General features: G+C 36.7%; 3 protein-coding genes across 3 annotated transcripts; all 3 read left to right on the forward strand.

The window, feature by feature from the left end:
• The first annotated feature begins 637 nt into the window (after positions 1 to 637).
• Positions 638 to 1,921, forward strand: LOC132556946 (uncharacterized). The gene has a single exon (XM_060221411.1). The coding sequence runs from the start codon at positions 652 to 654 to the stop codon at positions 1,798 to 1,800; it is 1,149 nt and encodes a 382-aa protein (XP_060077394.1). The 5' UTR covers positions 638 to 651; the 3' UTR covers positions 1,801 to 1,921.
• A 3,815-nt stretch (positions 1,922 to 5,736) lies between these two features.
• LOC132557013 (uncharacterized) lies at positions 5,737 to 6,929 on the forward strand. The gene has a single exon (XM_060221478.1). The coding sequence runs from the start codon at positions 5,751 to 5,753 to the stop codon at positions 6,897 to 6,899; it is 1,149 nt and encodes a 382-aa protein (XP_060077461.1). The 5' UTR covers positions 5,737 to 5,750; the 3' UTR covers positions 6,900 to 6,929.
• Positions 6,930 to 15,873: 8,944 nt separating this feature from the next.
• LOC132557017 (uncharacterized) lies at positions 15,874 to 17,066 on the forward strand. The gene has a single exon (XM_060221480.1). The coding sequence runs from the start codon at positions 15,888 to 15,890 to the stop codon at positions 17,034 to 17,036; it is 1,149 nt and encodes a 382-aa protein (XP_060077463.1). The 5' UTR covers positions 15,874 to 15,887; the 3' UTR covers positions 17,037 to 17,066.
• Positions 17,067 to 17,565: the final 499 nt, after the last annotated feature.

A 17,565-nucleotide genomic window follows, 5' to 3' on the forward strand; every position in this document is an offset into this window, starting at 1 on the left:
TACATATTTGGAAATATACAATCGTTATAATTATTTAAGATAGTCTCCTTATTATCAAGCCATATATATACAATTACGTGTAAAAGCTGCAATTTTAATCATGTACACTTACGATATACTATGATAATTTAAATATAGAATTGTTTTAATATATCTAGGCGTTCAATGATTTTGAATGAGAGCGAAGTATCATTTATTATGATTTAATGTCCAGTAAACCTGAACAAATGTAGGGCTATAATGTGTAGGGGATTCCCCTTATTAAGCAGGTCATTTTACACATAGGTGATACATACAAATATACCGTAAGGAACCCTACCAGCATTTACGTTTCACAATCTGGGATGAGATATGATGAAATTAATTATAAAAGATAATTCTAGAATGATCAAGACGCATATATATTACTATGTATTGATTTGACATGGTATATTTCTGTTACGCTTGTGTCTATTTATAGTAACACGTCATATGGTTACTAGTCGTCTCGAGAAGTTTCTCGCGACTTCTACATTACTGATCATTTACTATATAAGGCAACACATAGCCCATCCAGACTCAAACTGTTTATCGAGACTGAAGCGAGTACAGGAAAGATCTACACAAGGTTTACAAACGCCGCACCAACTAACATATTCAACTGACAGCAAAATGTTTACACTGAGAACTGCTCCTCATCACTATCCGGAGTGTTATTGGGATCGACGACCATCAACTTGCAGACAAGCCTTCAATCCCGGGCACCTGTCTCGGCGCTCCTCCTACAAGGACAATCGTCCTTTACCTGAATTGACGGATATCCTACTGCCTCTCTTGTCAGCTTTGACAGGTCATACATCTCACAATAAACGCAGACAACCCGAAAATCCGAGGACCAAGAAATGGGTACAGAAACTGAATCTAAGAGGGTATGAGGCTGATGACGTCACGATTACCACCAAGGAGGGACGAGCCCTAATCAAAGCCCGTCGAGTGGACGGAGATGAGAACTGTTCGGATGTTTACGAGAGCAACAGGGTCATTTCTATACCTGAAGGTGTTGACATCAGTTCCATGAAAAGTCGCTTTACACACGATGGCCTGCTTACTATAGAAGCAAATGTCATGCCTGTGAACGAAAATAAGGCGTTTCGGGAAGTGCCTGTAGAAATTGGAGCGGAAAAACCAAAGTCCGAAGTAACTTTAGAAGGACAGGTTTCCACCACAGGGGAAAAGGATGATTTTGTCAAATCTGAGAAGATGGAAGAGGTCCGTGTAATAGATGGCTCCATCGATGATATCAATGGAGAAACTGGACCAGAAGGAATCGTCGATAACCCCGAGAGCATTGATAGTTTTATTGATGGAGAGGACTTTGAGTTTGTTGAATCAAAGCGGAAAGATAGAGAGTGTGATGAAGTCGTTGATGAATCTAACATCCTGATCCAACATGAGCAGTCTCTAATGAAAAACGAAGAATATTCAGATTTGAGTTCTGATCAGGGACAGGAGACACGTGATGATGATTTAGATGTATGTGAAGAAAGCAGAAAAATAGTAAGAGACGAGAAACAGAAAACGTTTACACTCTCCTTCAACAAAGACCAGTTCGGTGGCGATGGCGTCCAAGTGCTACACAAGGGTAACTCCATAATGGTGAAATCCCAGAAGAAGGAGTGTGAGGATGGAGTATCACGATCTGAGTATTATTCTACACAGTACACATTACCGGACAATGTTGATGTCAGCAAACTCTCGTGTTCAAAGAGATCTGATGGACAGCTTCTTGTCACAGCTCCATATAAGGAGAATGAATTGTGATGTAGTAATAGCAAAAGACACGTTAATTAATGTTAAGAACGAATTTGTATTATTTACAGTGACAATAATGCACGTCAGTGTGTGTCATTAAAAGCAATTTTGAATTTTGAAATAATTATCATATGCCACTTTGAATGAAAACTTTCATTTGACTGATTTCGTTTTAATTCCATTTATATGTTTTTGTTTTCAAAAGTGAATGTATGTTCGAATGTTTTAATATTTCTTGTACAAATCATTGACGTATTTTAAGAGTGATTCAGAAGAAATTACTTTGATTGACGAACCAATATTTGTGATATTTCTGCGACAAAGTAAATAAAAGGTGTAAACGTAAACAGAATTCGTTTTTTATTGTTTCGAAAACTTGGAATATTTGATTGTTATTGTGATAAATATAGGTATGGAAACTACATTAACGCAGAGCTTTACAAAATAGTGTGATCAGAGATAAATACTATTGTGATTAAAGTTAGCTGAAGTCGTGATCTAAAGAAAGACAAAAGACATGAAAGACATGACTTAAAAGTCACAAATGTAAGAATACAGTGCTGGTAAAAAGGTAGTAATGTCTATGCAGCGCTTACATTACTATAATTTGAATTATATAAATGTAGACAGTAAGATATAAAAAGTAGCAAATGGAGATGAGGTGATTGGAACATCCCTACCTTGGCCTGGAGAGGAAGTGATTCGCCAATCCTAACCTTGTCCTGGAGAGGAGGTTATTGGACAAACTTTACTTGTTCCGCAGAGGAGGAGGTTGAACAAACCCATACCTTGGCTACTATAAGAGGTAACTGGACAATCACTACCTTGGCCCTGGGAGGAGGTTATTTGACAACCCCTACCATGGTTCGGAGAGGTGATGATTGAACAATCCCTACCTTGGCCTGTAGTGGTGGTGATTGGACAATCTCTACCTTGTTCCGCAGAGGAGGAGGTTGAACAAACCCATACCTTGGCTACTATCGGTGGTAATTGGACAATCACTAGTTTGGCCCTGGGAGGAGGTTATTTGACAACCCCTACCATGGTCCGGAGAGGTGGTGATTGAACAATCCCTACCTTGGCCTGTAGTGGTGGTGATTGGACAATCTCTACCTTGTTCCGCAGAGGTGGTGATTAGACAATCTCTACCTTGGCCCGGAGAGGACTACCTTCATCTGAAGAGGAGGTGAATGGAGAATCCTTACCTTCACCTGTAGAGGAGGTGATTGGACAATCCCTACCTTGCCCTGTAGAGGAGGCGATCGGACAATCTCTACCTTGGCCCGGAGAGGAGGTGAATGGACAATCCCTACCTTGCCCTGTAGAGGACGTGATTGGACATTCCCTACCTTCGCCTGTAGAGGAAGTGATTGAACAATCTCTACTTTGGCCTGTAGATGAGGTGAATGAAAAATGCTTTCCTAACAAACGATCTGCCAATGGAAAAGCAATTTGATCTCTGAAGGCTGTGAGATAAATTGCTTGGAACGCAGGTGATCGGGCAAGCCTTAGGGTCCAAACATGCCTCGAATTGACAATAGACTTCTTTTTTCAAAAAATAACTATAGAAAATCTCGGACAATCTAACCAAGAAACACCACACTCCAAAATGAGCAATATAAAAAATATTTTAAGATGTTTCGCTTATTTCCAATTTAAGCTTATGAAACCATCCGTTACACAAAATGTAGTTTTGAATTTTTCATCTCACTGAAGAATTCCAGGGGAAGCAGTTGTTATATGGATTGCTTTAGAATTTGACTCTACTGCATCCGTAAATTTAAGGTGGACAAAAGAACAAAAATGACCGGTCAAGAAAACAGAACGAAAACTCAAAATCGAAAACAAAAAGAACAAAATATGAAAAAAATTCATTGAAGAGAATATAACATGTTTCGGGATGGTAAGCGTCTTTGAATAATTTACATCTGTGAATGTAAATAAATAAATAGAAAAAAATCCTCTTAAAACGGCACTGTCAAAATAACTGTGACATTGTTTACATTCTTTTGAAATATTCCAATGCTGAAAGCAAATATATTTATAGTAGTATGTGATAAGTAAATTCCTTTTTAATATTGACTTATAATAACGTTGGCTTTCAAACATCACCGTCTAGTTTTATTATTTGGCTAAAATGTATCTCAGGTTAATATGGTGTGGACAGGTGTTATTCGCTTAAGAGCAGTTTGTATAAATTTTTCTGGAATTGATCTTGACCTCTTTTTATTTTCCCGATTTGACCATAATTTGCCCTTGATCCTCTATTCAGTGATGCTCAACACCATACTCATCCTCCTGTATTACCTCTGTCGTAAGCCGTCTCATCTTTATGGCTCCGGCGAGAGGTAGACGCAATCATTAAATCAGGATGCTTTAGACTTCATGGTCAAAATTTGTGATAAATACGTTACAGGCAAACGTTCTTGTAACGAATACGTTAAAGGCAAGCATTATTGTGATAAATACGTTAAAGTCAAACATTCTTATGATGGATACTTTAAAGGCAAACATTCTTGTGCTATATTGTTATGATTATATCACATTTAGTGGTGACAATGCTATTTTAATGTGTAATATTGTTATAGATATATCAAGATTAGTGGTGACAATGCTATTTTATTGTGTAATATTGTTATAGATATATCAAGATTAGTGGTGACAATGATATTTTATTGTGTTATATTGTTATAAATATATCACGTTTTAGTGGTGACAATGATATTTTATTGTGTTTTTATTATCATCATGATTTTGAAAAAAAATTCTTTCCTTGTATGATCAGTCTCTTTATTTCCTTTGGTAGGGGGAAAATAAAAGAAAGAAAAAATGGGTTATAAACTGCTGCAATTTTGATCACAATACATCATAATTCATACCTGAATTTCAATTAAAATATGTATGCAATAATTGACATTGATAAAAATTCTCAATTAAATAACATATGAAGTAGTTTGACATAATTGATAGGTACAATAGGATGATATTTCTATTAAAACGTGCATTAGGTGTAATGAGCAACACATAATTCTGCCAGTTACAGATCTATTGACACAAGAGAGATTCGAGAAGATTCCAGAACACTTAGGTACCTAGTAAAACCGCATATTTAATACCTCAAATATCAACCATGACGATACATTTTAGAATTGTGGGACTCCCATTTCAGATCGTTACATTGGAATTTCATTTCCTAACTTTCTATTTGTCTATTTAAATTCATATGTTACGTGGTTTGGCAAAGTTTGAGTGTAATGAATAACTTTGACATAGTACTTTTATGATACATATTTGAAAATAAACAACCGTTACAATTATTTAAGATAGTCTTCTTATTATCAAGACATTTATATAAAATATCGTGTTTAAGCTGCATTGTAAATCATATACACATACGATATACTATGATAATCTAGATATAAAATATTTTAATATATCTAGACGTACCAATAAGGTTCAACATCGCAGATATATTCAATGATTTTGAATGAGAGCGAAGTATCAATTAATATGATTCAATGTCCAGTAAACCTGAACAAATGTAGCCCTGCTATAATGTGTAGGGGATTCCCCTTATTAAATAGGTCATTCTACACATACATACAAATATACCGTAAGGAACCCTACCAGCATTTACGTTTCACAATCTGAGATGAGATATGATGAAATTGATTATAAAAGATAATTCTAGAATGATCAAGACGCATATATATTACTATGTATTGATTTGACATGGTATATTTCTGTTACGCTTGTGTCTATTTATAGTAACACGTCATATGGTTACTAGTCGTCTCGAGAAGTTTCTCGCGACTTCTACATTACTGATCATTTACTATATAAGGCAACACATAGCCCATCCAGACTCAAACTGTTTATCGAGACTGAAGCGAGTACAGGAAAGATCTACACAAGGTTTACAAACGCCGCACCAACTAACATATTCAACTGACAGCAAAATGTTTACACTGAGAACTGCTCCTCATCACTATCCGGAGTGTTATTGGGATCGACGACCATCAACTTGCAGACAAGCCTTCAACCCCGGGCACCTGTCTCGGCGCTCCTCCTACAAGGACAATCGTCCCTTACCTGAATTGACGGATATCCTACTGCCTCTCTTGTCAGCTTTGACAGGTCATACATCTCACAATAAACTCAGACAACCCGAAAATCCGAGGACCAAGAAATGGGTACAGAAACTGAATCTAAGAGGGTATGACGCTGATGACGTCACGATTACCACCAAGGAGGGACGAGCCCTAATCAAAGCCCGTCGAGTGGACGGAGATGAGAACTGTTCGGATGTTTACGAGAGCAACAGGGTCATTTCTATACCTGAAGGTGTTGACATTAGTTCCATGAAAAGTCGCTTTACACACGATGGTCTGCTTACTATAGAAGCAAATGTCATGCCTGTGAACGAAAATAAGGCGTTTCGGGAAGTGCCTGTAGAAATTGGAGCGGAAAAACCAAAGTCCGAAGTAACTTTAGAAGGACAGGTTTCCACCACAGGGGAAAAGGATGATTTTGTCAAATCTGAGAAGATGGAAGAGGTCCGTGTAATAGATGGCTCCATCGGTGATATCAATGGAGAAACTGGACCAGAAGGAATCGTCGATAACCCCGAAAGCATTGATAGTTTAATTGATGGAGAGGACTTTGAGATTGTTGAATCAAAGCGGAAAGATAGAGTGTGTGATGAAGTCGCTGATGAATCTAACATCCTGATCCAACATGAGCAGTCTCTAATGAAAAACGAAGAATATTCAGATTTGAGTTCTGATCAGGGACAGGAGACACGTGATGATGATTTAGATGTATGTGAAGAAAGCAGAAAAATAGTAAGAGACGAGAAACAGAAAACGTTTACACTCTCCTTCAACAAAGACCAGTTCGGTGGCGATGGCGTCCAAGTGCTACACAAGGGTAACTCCATAATGGTGAAATCCCAGAAGAAGGAGTGTGAGGATGGAGTATCACGATCTGAGTATTATTCTACACAGTACACATTACCGGACAATGTTGATGTCAGCAAACTCTCGTGTTCAAAGAGATCTGATGGACAGCTTCTTGTCACAGCTCCATATAAGGAGAATGAATTGTGACGTAGTAATAGCGACAGACACGTTAATTAATGTTAAGAATGAATTTGTATTATTTACAGTGACAATAATGCACGTCAGTGTGTGTCATTAAAAGCAATTTTGAATTTTGAAATAATTATCATATGCCACGTTGAATGAAAACTTTCATTTGACTGATTTCGTTTTAATTTTCCATTTATATGTTTTTGTTTTCAAAAGTGAATGTATGTTCGAATGTTTTAATATTTCTTGTACAAATCATTGAAGTATTTTAAGAGTAATTCAGAAGAAATTACTTTGATTGACGAACCAATATTTGTGATATTTCTGCGACAAAGTAAATAAAAGGTGTAAACGTAAACAGAATTCGTTTTTTATCATTTTGAAAACTTTGAATATTTGATTGTTATTGTGATAAATATAGGTATGGAAGCTACATTAACACAGAGCTTTACAAAATAGTGTGATCAGAGATAAATACTATTGTGATTAAAGTTAGCTGAAGTCGTGATCTAAAGAAAGACAAAAGACATGAAAGACATGACTTAAAAGTCACAAATGTAAGAATAAAGTGCTGGTAAAAAGGTAGTAATGTCTATGCAGCGCTTACATTACTATAATTTGAATTATATAAATGTAGACAGTAAGATATAAAAAGTAGCAAATGGAGATGAGGTGATTGGAACATCCCTACCTTGGCCTGGAGAGGAAGTGATTCGCCAATCCTAACCTTGTCCTGGAGAGGAGGTTATTGGACAAACTTTACCTTGTTCTGCAGAGGAGGAGGTTGAACAAACCCATACCTTGGCTACTATAGGAGGTAACTGGACAATCACTACCTTGGCCCTGGGAGGAGGTTATTTGGCAACCCCTACCATGGTCCGGAGAGGTGGTGATTGAACAATCCTACGTTGGCCTGTAGTGCTGGTGATTGGACAATGTCTACCTTGTTCCGCAGAGGAGGAGGTTGAACAAACCCATACCTTGGCTACTATCGGTGGTAATTGGACAATCACTAGTTTGGCCCTGGGAGGAGGTTATTTGACAACCCCTACCATGGTCCGGAGAGGTGGTGATTGAACAATCCCTACCTTGGCCTGTAGTGGTGGTGATTGAACAATTCCTACCTTGTTCCGCAGAGGTGGTGATTAGACAATCTCTACCTTGGCCCGGAGAGGACTACCTTCATCTGAAGAGGAGGTGAATGGAGAATCCTTACCTTCACCTGTAGAGGAGGTGATTGGACAATCCCTACCTTGCCCTGTAGAGGAGGCGATCGGACAATCTCTACCTTGGCCCGGAGAGGAGGTGAATGGACAATTCCTACCTTGCCCTGTAGAGGACGTGATTGGACATTCCCTACCTTCGCCTGTAGAGGAAGTGATTGAACAATCTCTACCTTGGCCTGTAGATGAGGTGAATGAAAAATGCTTTCCTAACAAACGATCTGCCAATGGAAAAGCAATTTGATCTCTGAAGGCTGTGAGATAAATTGCTTGGAACGCAGGTGATCGGGCAAGCCTTAGGGTCCAAACATGCCTCGAATTGACAATAGACTTCTTTTTTCAAAAAATAACTATAGAAAATCTCGGACAATCTAACCAAGAAACACCACACTCCAAAATGAGCAATATAAAAAATATTTTAAGATGTTTCGCTTATTTCCAATTTAAGCTTATGAAACCATCCGTTACACAAAATGTAGTTTTGAATTTTTCATCTCACTGAAGAATTCCAGGGGAAGCAGTTGTTATATGGATTGCTTTAGAATTTGACTCTACTGCATCCGTAAATTTAAGGTGGACAAAAGAACAAAAATGACCGGTCAAGAAAACAGAACGAAAACTCAAAATCGAAAACAAAAAGAACAAAATATGAAAAAAATTCATTGAAGAGAATATAACATGTTTCGGGATGGTAAGCGTCTTTGAATAATTTACATCTGTGAATGTAAATAAATAAATAGAAAAAAATCCTCTTAAAACGGCACTGTCAAAATAACTGTGACATTGTTTACATTCTTTTGAAATATTCCAATGCTGAAAGCAAATATATTTATAGTAGTATGTAATAAGCAAATTCCTTTTTAATATTGACTTATAATAACGTTGGCTTTCAAACATCACCGTCTAGTTTTATTATTTGGCTAAAATGTATCTCAGGTTAATATGGTGTGGACAGGTGTTATTCGCTTAAGAGCAGTTTGTATAAATTTTTCTGGAATTGATCTTGACCTCTTTTTATTTTCCCGATTTGACCATAATTTGCCCTTGATCCTCTATTCAGTGATGCTCAACACCATACTCATCCTCCTGTATTACCTCTGTCGTAAGCCGTCTCATCTTTATGGCTCCGGCGAGAGGTAGACGCAATCATTAAATCAGGATGCTTTAGACTTCATGGTCAAAATTTGTGATAAATACGTTACAGGCAAACGTTCTTGTAACGAATACGTTAAAGGCAAGCATTATTGTGATAAATACGTTAAAGTCAAACATTCTTATGATGGATACTTTAAAGGCAAACATTCTTGTGCTATATTGTTATGATTATATCACATTTAGTGGTGACAATGCTATTTTAATGTGTAATATTGTTATAGATATATCAAGATTAGTGGTGACAATGCTATTTTATTGTGTAATATTGTTATAGGTATATCAAGATTAGTGGTGACAATGATATTTTATTGTGTTATATTGTTATAAATATATCACGTTTTAGTGGTGACAATGATATTTTATTGTGTTTTTATTATCATCATGATTTTGAAAAAAAATTCTTTCCTTGTATGATCAGTCTCTTTATTTCCTTTGGTAGGGGGAAAATAAAAGAAAGAAAAAATGGGTTATAAACTGCTGCAATTTTGATCACAATACATCATAATTCATACCTGAATTTCAATTAAAATATGTATGCAATAATTGACATTGATAAAAATTCTCAATTAAATAACATATGAAGTAGTTTGACATAATTGATAGGTACAATAGGATGATATTTCTATTAAAACGTGCATTAGGTGTAATGAGCAACACATAATTCTGCCAGTTACAGATCTATTGACACAGGAGAGATTCGAGAAGATTCCAGAACATTTACCGCATATTTAATACCTCAAATATCAACCATGACGATACATTTTAGAATTGTGGGACTCCCATTTCAGATCGTTACATTGGAATTTCATTTCCTAACTTTCTATTTGTCTATCTAAATTCATATGTTACGTGGTTTGGCAAAGTTTGAGTGTAATGAATAACTTTGACATAGTACTTTTATGATACATATTTGAAAATAAACAACCGTTACAATTATTTAAGATAGTCTTCTTATTATCAAGACATTTATATAAAATATCGTGTTTAAGCTGCATTGTAAATCATATACACATACGATATACTATGATAATCTAGATATAAAATATTTTAATATATCTAGACGTACCAATAAGGTTCAACATCGCAGATATATTCAATGATTTTGAATGAGAGCGAAGTATCAATTAATATGATTCAATGTCCAGTAAACCTGAACAAATGTAGCCCTGCTATAATGTGTAGGGGATTCCCCTTATTAAATAGGTCATTCTACACATACATACAAATATACCGTAAGGAACCCTACCAGCATTTACGTTTCACAATCTGAGATGAGATATGATGAAATTGATGATAAAAGATAATTCTAGAATGATCAAGACGCATATATATAACTTTGTATTGATTTGACAGGTAGATTTCTGTTACGCTTGTGTCTATTTATAGTAACACGTCATATGGTTACTAGTCGTCTCGAGAAGTTTCTCGCGACTTCTACATTACTGATCATTTACTATATAAGGCAACACATAGCCCATCCAGACTCAAACTGTTTATCGAGACTGAAGCGAGTACAGGAAAGATCTACACAAGGTTTACAAACGCCGCACCAACTAACATATTCAACTGACAGCAAAATGTTTACACTGAGAACTGCTCCTCATCACTATCCGGAGTGTTATTGGGATCGACGACCATCAACTTGCAGACAAGCCTTCAATCCCGGGCACCTGTCTCGGCGCTCCTCCTACAAGGACAATCGTCCCTTACCTGAATTGACGGATATCCTACTGCCTCTCTTGTCAGCTTTGACAGGTCATACATCTCACAATAAACTCAGACAACCCGAAAATCCGAGGACCAAGAAATGGGTACAGAAACTGAATCTAAGAGGGTATGAGGCTGATGACGTCACGATTACCACCAAGGAGGGACGAGCCCTAATCAAAGCCCGTCGAGTGGACGGAGATGAGAACTGTTCGGATGTTTACGAGAGCAACAGGGTCATTTCTATACCTGAAGGTGTTGACATCAGTTCCATGAAAAGTCGCTTTACACACGATGGCCTGCTTACTATAGAAGCAAATGTCATGCCTGTGAACGAAAATAAGGCGTTTCGGGAAGTGCCTGTAGAAATTGGAGCGGAAAAACCAAAGTCCGAAGTAACTTTAGAAGGACAGGTTTCCACCACAGGGGAAAAGGATGATTTTGTCAAATCTGAGAAGATGGAAGAGGTCCGTGTAATAGATGGCTCCATCGATGATATCAATGGAGAAACTGGACCAGAAGGAATCGTCGATAACCCCGAAAGCATTGATAGTTTAATTGATGGAGAGGACTTTGAGATTGTTGAATCAAAGCGGAAAGATAGAGTGTGTGATGAAGTCGCTGATGAATCTAACATCCTGATCCAACATGAGCAGTCTCTAATGAAAAACGAAGAATATTCAGATTTGAGTTCTGATCAGGGACAGGAGACACGTGATGATGATTTAGATGTATGTGAAGAAAGCAGAAAAATAGTAAGAGACGAGAAACAGAAAACGTTTACACTCTCCTTCAACAAAGACCAGTTCGGTGGCGATGGCGTCCAAGTGCTACACAAGGGTAACTCCATAATGGTGAAATCCCAGAAGAAGGAGTGTGAGGATGGAGTATCACGATCTGAGTATTATTCTACACAGTACACATTACCGGACAATGTTGATGTCAGCAAACTCTCGTGTTCAAAGAGATCTGATGGACAGCTTCTTGTCACAGCTCCATATAAGGAGAATGAATTGTGACGTAGTAATAGCGACATACACGTTAATTAATGTTAAGAATGAATTTGTATTATTTACAGTGACAATAATGCACGTCAGTGTGTGTCATTAAAAGCAATTTTGAATTTTGAAATAATTATCATATGCCACTTTGAATGAAAACTTTCATTTGACTGATTTCGTTTTAATTCCATTTATATGTTTTTGTTTTCAAAAGTGAATGTATGTTCGAATGTTTTAATATTTCTTGTACAAATCATTGAAGTATTTTAAGAGTGATTCAGAAGAAATTACTTTGATTGACGAACCAATATTTGTGATATTTCTGCGACAAAGTCAATAAAAGGTGTAAACGTAAACAGAATTCGTTTTTTATCATGTTTGAAAACTTTGAATATTTGATTGTTATTGTGATAAATATAGGTATGGAAACTACATTAACACAGAGCTTTACAAAATAGTGTGATCAGAGATAAATACTATTGTGATTAAAGTTAGCTGAAGTCGTGATCTAAAGAAAGACAAAAGACATGAAAGACATGACTTAAAAGTCACAAATGTAAGAATAAAGTGCTGGTAAAAAGGTAGTAATGTCTATGCAGCGCTTACATTACTATAATTTGAATTATATAAATGTAGACAGTAAGATATAAAAAGTAGCAAATGGAGATGAGGTGATTGGAACATCCCTACCTTGGCCTGGAGAGGAAGTGATTCGCCAATCCTAACCTTGTCCTGGAGAGGAGGTTATTGGACAAACTTTACCTTGTTCTGCAGAGGAGGAGGTTGAACAAACCCATACCTTGGCTACTATAAGAGGTAACTGGACAATCACTACCTTGGCCCTGGGAGGAGGTTATTTGACAACCCCTACCATGGTTCGGAGAGGTGGTGATTGAACAATCCCTACCTTGGCCTGTAGTGGTGGTGATTGGACAATCTCTACCTTGTTCCGCAGAGGAGGAGGTTGAACAAACCCATACCTTGGCTACTATCGGTGGTAATTGGACAATCACTAGTTTGGCCCTGGGAGGAGGTTATTTGACAACCCCTACCATGGTCCGGAGAGGTGGTGATTGAACAATCCCTACCTTGGCCTGTAGTGGTGGTGATTGGACAATCTCTACCTTGTTCCGCAGAGGTGGTGATTAGACAATCTCTACCTTGGCCCGGAGAGGACTACCTTCATCTGAAGAGGAGGTGAATGGAGAATCCTTACCTTCACCTGTAGAGGAGGTGATTGGACAATCCCTACCTTGCCCTGTAGAGGAGGCGATCGGACAATCTCTACCTTGGCCCGGAGAGGAGGTGAATGGACAATCCCTACCTTGCCCTGTAGAGGACGTGATTGGACATTCCCTACCTTCGCCTGTAGAGGAAGTGATTGAACAATCTCTACCTTGGCCTGTAGATGAGGTGAATGAAAAATGCTTTCCTAACAAACGATCTGCCAATGGAAAAGCAATTTGATCTCTGAAGGCTGTGAGATAAATTGCTTGGAACGCAGGTGATCGGGCAAGCCTTAGGGTCCAAACATGCCTCGAATTGACAATAGACTTCTTTTTTCAAAAAATAACTATAGAAAATCTCGGACAATCTAACCAAGAAACACCACACTCCAAAATGAGCAATATAAAAAATATTTTAAGATGTTTCGCTTATTTCCAATTTAAGCTTATGAAACCATCCGTTACACAAAATGTAGTTTTGAATTTTTCATCTCACTGAAGAATTCCAGGGGAAGCAGTTGTTATATGGATTGCTTTAGAATTTGACTGTACTGCATCCGTAAATTTAAGGTGGACAAAAGAACAAAAATGACCGGTCAAGAAAACAGAACGAAAACTCAAAATCGAAAACAAAAAGAACAAAATATGAAAAAAATTCATTGAAGAGAATATAACATGTTTCGGGATGGTAAGCGTCTTTGAATAATTTACATCTGTGAATGTAAATAAATAAATAGAAAAAAATCCTCTTAAAACGGCACTGTCAAAATAACTGTGACATTGTTTACATTCTTTTGAAATATTCCAATGCTGAAAGCAAATATATTTATAGTAGTATGTGATAAGTAAATTCCTTTTTAATATTGACTTATAATAACGTTGGCTTTCAAACATCACCGTCTAGTTTTATTATTTGGCTAAAATGTATCTCAGGTTAATATGGTGTGGACAGGTGTTATTCGCTTAAGAGCAGTTTGTATAAATTTTTCTGGAATTGATCTTGACCTCTTTTTATTTTCCCGATTTGACCATAATTTGCCCTTGATCCTCTATTCAGTGATGCTCAACACCATACTCATCCTCCTGTATTACCTCTGTCGTAAGCCGTCTCATCTTTATGGCTCCGGCGAGAGGTAGACGCAATCATTAAATCAGGATGCTTTAGACTTCATGGTCAAAATTTGTGATAAATACGTTACAGGCAAACGTTCTTGTAACGAATACGTTAAAGGCAAGCATTATTGTGATAAATACGTTAAAGTCAAACATTCTTATGATGGATACTTTAAAGGCAAACATTCTTGTGCTATATTGTTATGATTATATCACATTTAGTGGTGACAATGCTATTTTAATGTGTAATATTGTTATAGATAATATTGTTATAGTGTAATATTGTTATAGATATATCATTAGTGGTGACAATGATATTTTATTGTGTTATATTGTTATAAATATATCACGTTTTAGTGGTGACAATGATATTTTATTGTGTTATTATTATCATCATGATTTTGAAAAAAAATTCTTTCCTTGTATGATCAGTCTCTTTATTTCCTTTGGTAGGGGGAAAATAAAAGAAAGAAAAAATGGGTTATAAACTGCTGCAATTCTGATCACAATACATCATAATTCATACCCGAATTTCAATTAAAATATGTATGCAATAATTGACATTGATAAAAATTCTCAATTAAATAACATATGAAGTAGTTTGACATAATTCATAGGTACAATAGGATGACATTTCTATTAAAACGTGCATTAGGTGTAATGAGCAACACATAATTCTGCCAGTTACAGATCTATTGACACAGGAGAGATTCGAAGAAGATTCCAGAACATTTAATACCTCAAATATCAACCATGACGATACATTTTAGAATTGTGTGACTCCCATTTCAGATCGTTACATTGGAATTTCATTTCCTAACTTTCTATTTGTCTATTTAAATTCATATGTTACGTGGTTTGGCAAAGTTTGAGTGTAATGAATAACTTTGACATAGTACTTTTATGATACATATTTGAAAATAAACAACCGTTACAATTATTTAAGATAGTCTTCTTATTATCAAGACATTTATATAAAATATCGTGTTTAAGCTGCATTGTAAATCATATACACATACGATATACTATGATAATCTAGATATAAAATATTTTAATATATCTAGACGTACCAATAAGGTTCAACATCGCAGATATATTCAATGATTTTGAATGAGAGCGAAGTATCAATTAATATGATTCAATGTCCAGTAAACCTGAACAAATGTAGCCCTGCTATAATGTGTAGGGGATTCCCCTTATTAAATAGGTCATTCTACACATACATACAAATATACCGTAAGGAACCCTACCAGCATTTACGTTTCACAATCTGAGATGAGATATGATGAAATTGATGATAAAAGATAATTCTAGAATGATCAAGACGCATATATATAACTTTGTATTGATTTGACAGGTAGATTTCTGTTACGCTTGTGTCTATTTATAGTAACACGTCATATGGTTACTAGTCGTCTCGAGAAGTTTCTCGCGACTTCTACATTACTGATCATTTACTATATAAGGCAACACATAGCCCATCCAGACTCAAACTGTTTATCGAGACTGAAGCGAGTACAGGAAAGATCTACACAAGGTTTACAAACGCCGCACCAACTAACATATTCAACTGACAGCAAAATGTTTACACTGAGAACTGCTCCTCATCACTATCCGGAGTGTTATTGGGATCGACGACCATCAACTTGCAGACAAGCCTTCAATCCCGGGCACCTGTCTCGGCGCTCCTCCTACAAGGACAATCGTCCCTTACCTGAATTGACGGATATCCTACTGCCTCTCTTGTCAGCTTTGACAGGTCATACATCTCACAATAAACTCAGACAACCCGAAAATCCGAGGACCAAGAAATGGGTACAGAAACTGAATCTAAGAGGGTATGAGGCTGATGACGTCACGATTACCACCAAGGAGGGACGAGCCCTAATCAAAGCCCGTCGAGTGGACGGAGATGAGAACTGTTCGGATGTTTACGAGAGCAACAGGGTCATTTCTATACCTGAAGGTGTTGACATCAGTTCCATGAAAAGTCGCTTTACACACGATGGCCTGCTTACTATAGAAGCAAATGTCATGCCTGTGAACGAAAATAAGGCGTTTCGGGAAGTGCCTGTAGAAATTGGAGCGGAAAAACCAAAGTCCGAAGTAACTTTAGAAGGACAGGTTTCCACCACAGGGGAAAAGGATGATTTTGTCAAATCTGAGAAGATGGAAGAGGTCCGTGTAATAGATGGCTCCATCGGTGATATCAATGGAGAAACTGGACCAGAAGGAATCGTCGATAACCCCGAAAGCATTGATAGTTTAATTGATGGAGAGGACTTTGAGATTGTTGAATCAAAGCGGAAAGATAGAGTGTGTGATGAAGTCGCTGATGAATCTAACATCCTGATCCAACATGAGCAGTCTCTAATGAAAAACGAAGAATATTCAGATTTGAGTTCTGATCAGGGACAGAAGACACGTGATGATGGTTTAGATGTATGTGATGAAAGCAGAAAAATAGTAAGAGACGAGAAACAGAAAACGTTTACACTCTCCTTCAACAAAGACCAGTTCGGTGGCGATGGCGTCCAAGTGCTACACAAGGGTAACTCCATAATGGTGAAATCCCAGAAGAAGGAGTGTGAGGATGGAGTATCACGATCTGAGTATTATTCTACACAGTACACATTACCGGACAATGTTGATGTCAGCAAACTCTCGTGTTCAAAGAGATCTGATGGACAGCTTCTTGTCACAGCTCCATATAAGGAGAATGAATTGTGACGTAGTAATAGCGACAGACACGTTAATTAATGTTAAGAATGAATTTGTATTATTTACAGTGACAATAATGCACATCAGTGTGTGTCATTAAAAGCAATTTTGAATTTTGAAATAAGTATCATATGCCACGTTGAATGAAAACTTTCATTTGACTGATTTCGTTTTAATTCCATTTATATGTTTTTGATTTCAAAAGTGAATGTATGTTCGAATGTTTTAATATTTCTTGTACAAATCATTGAAGTATTTTAAGAGTAATTCAGAAGAAATTACTTTGATTGACGAACCAATATTTGTGATATTTCTGCGACAAAGTAAATAAAAGGTGTAAACGTAAACAGAATTCGTTTTTTATCATTTTGAAAACTTTGAATATTTGATTGTTATTGTGATAAATATAGGTATGGAAGCTACATTAACACAGAGCTTTACAAAATAGTGTGATCAGAGATAAATACTATTGTGATTAAAGTTAGCTTAAGTCGTGATCTAAAGAAAGACAAAAGACATGAAAGACATGACTTAAAAG

The sequence above is a fragment of the Ylistrum balloti genome, unplaced genomic scaffold (assembly GCF_031769215.1).
Source record: "Ylistrum balloti isolate Yb309-2 unplaced genomic scaffold, AGI_CSIRO_Ybal_v1 Utg370612, whole genome shotgun sequence".
Lineage (NCBI taxonomy): Eukaryota > Metazoa > Mollusca > Bivalvia > Pectinida > Pectinidae > Ylistrum > Ylistrum balloti.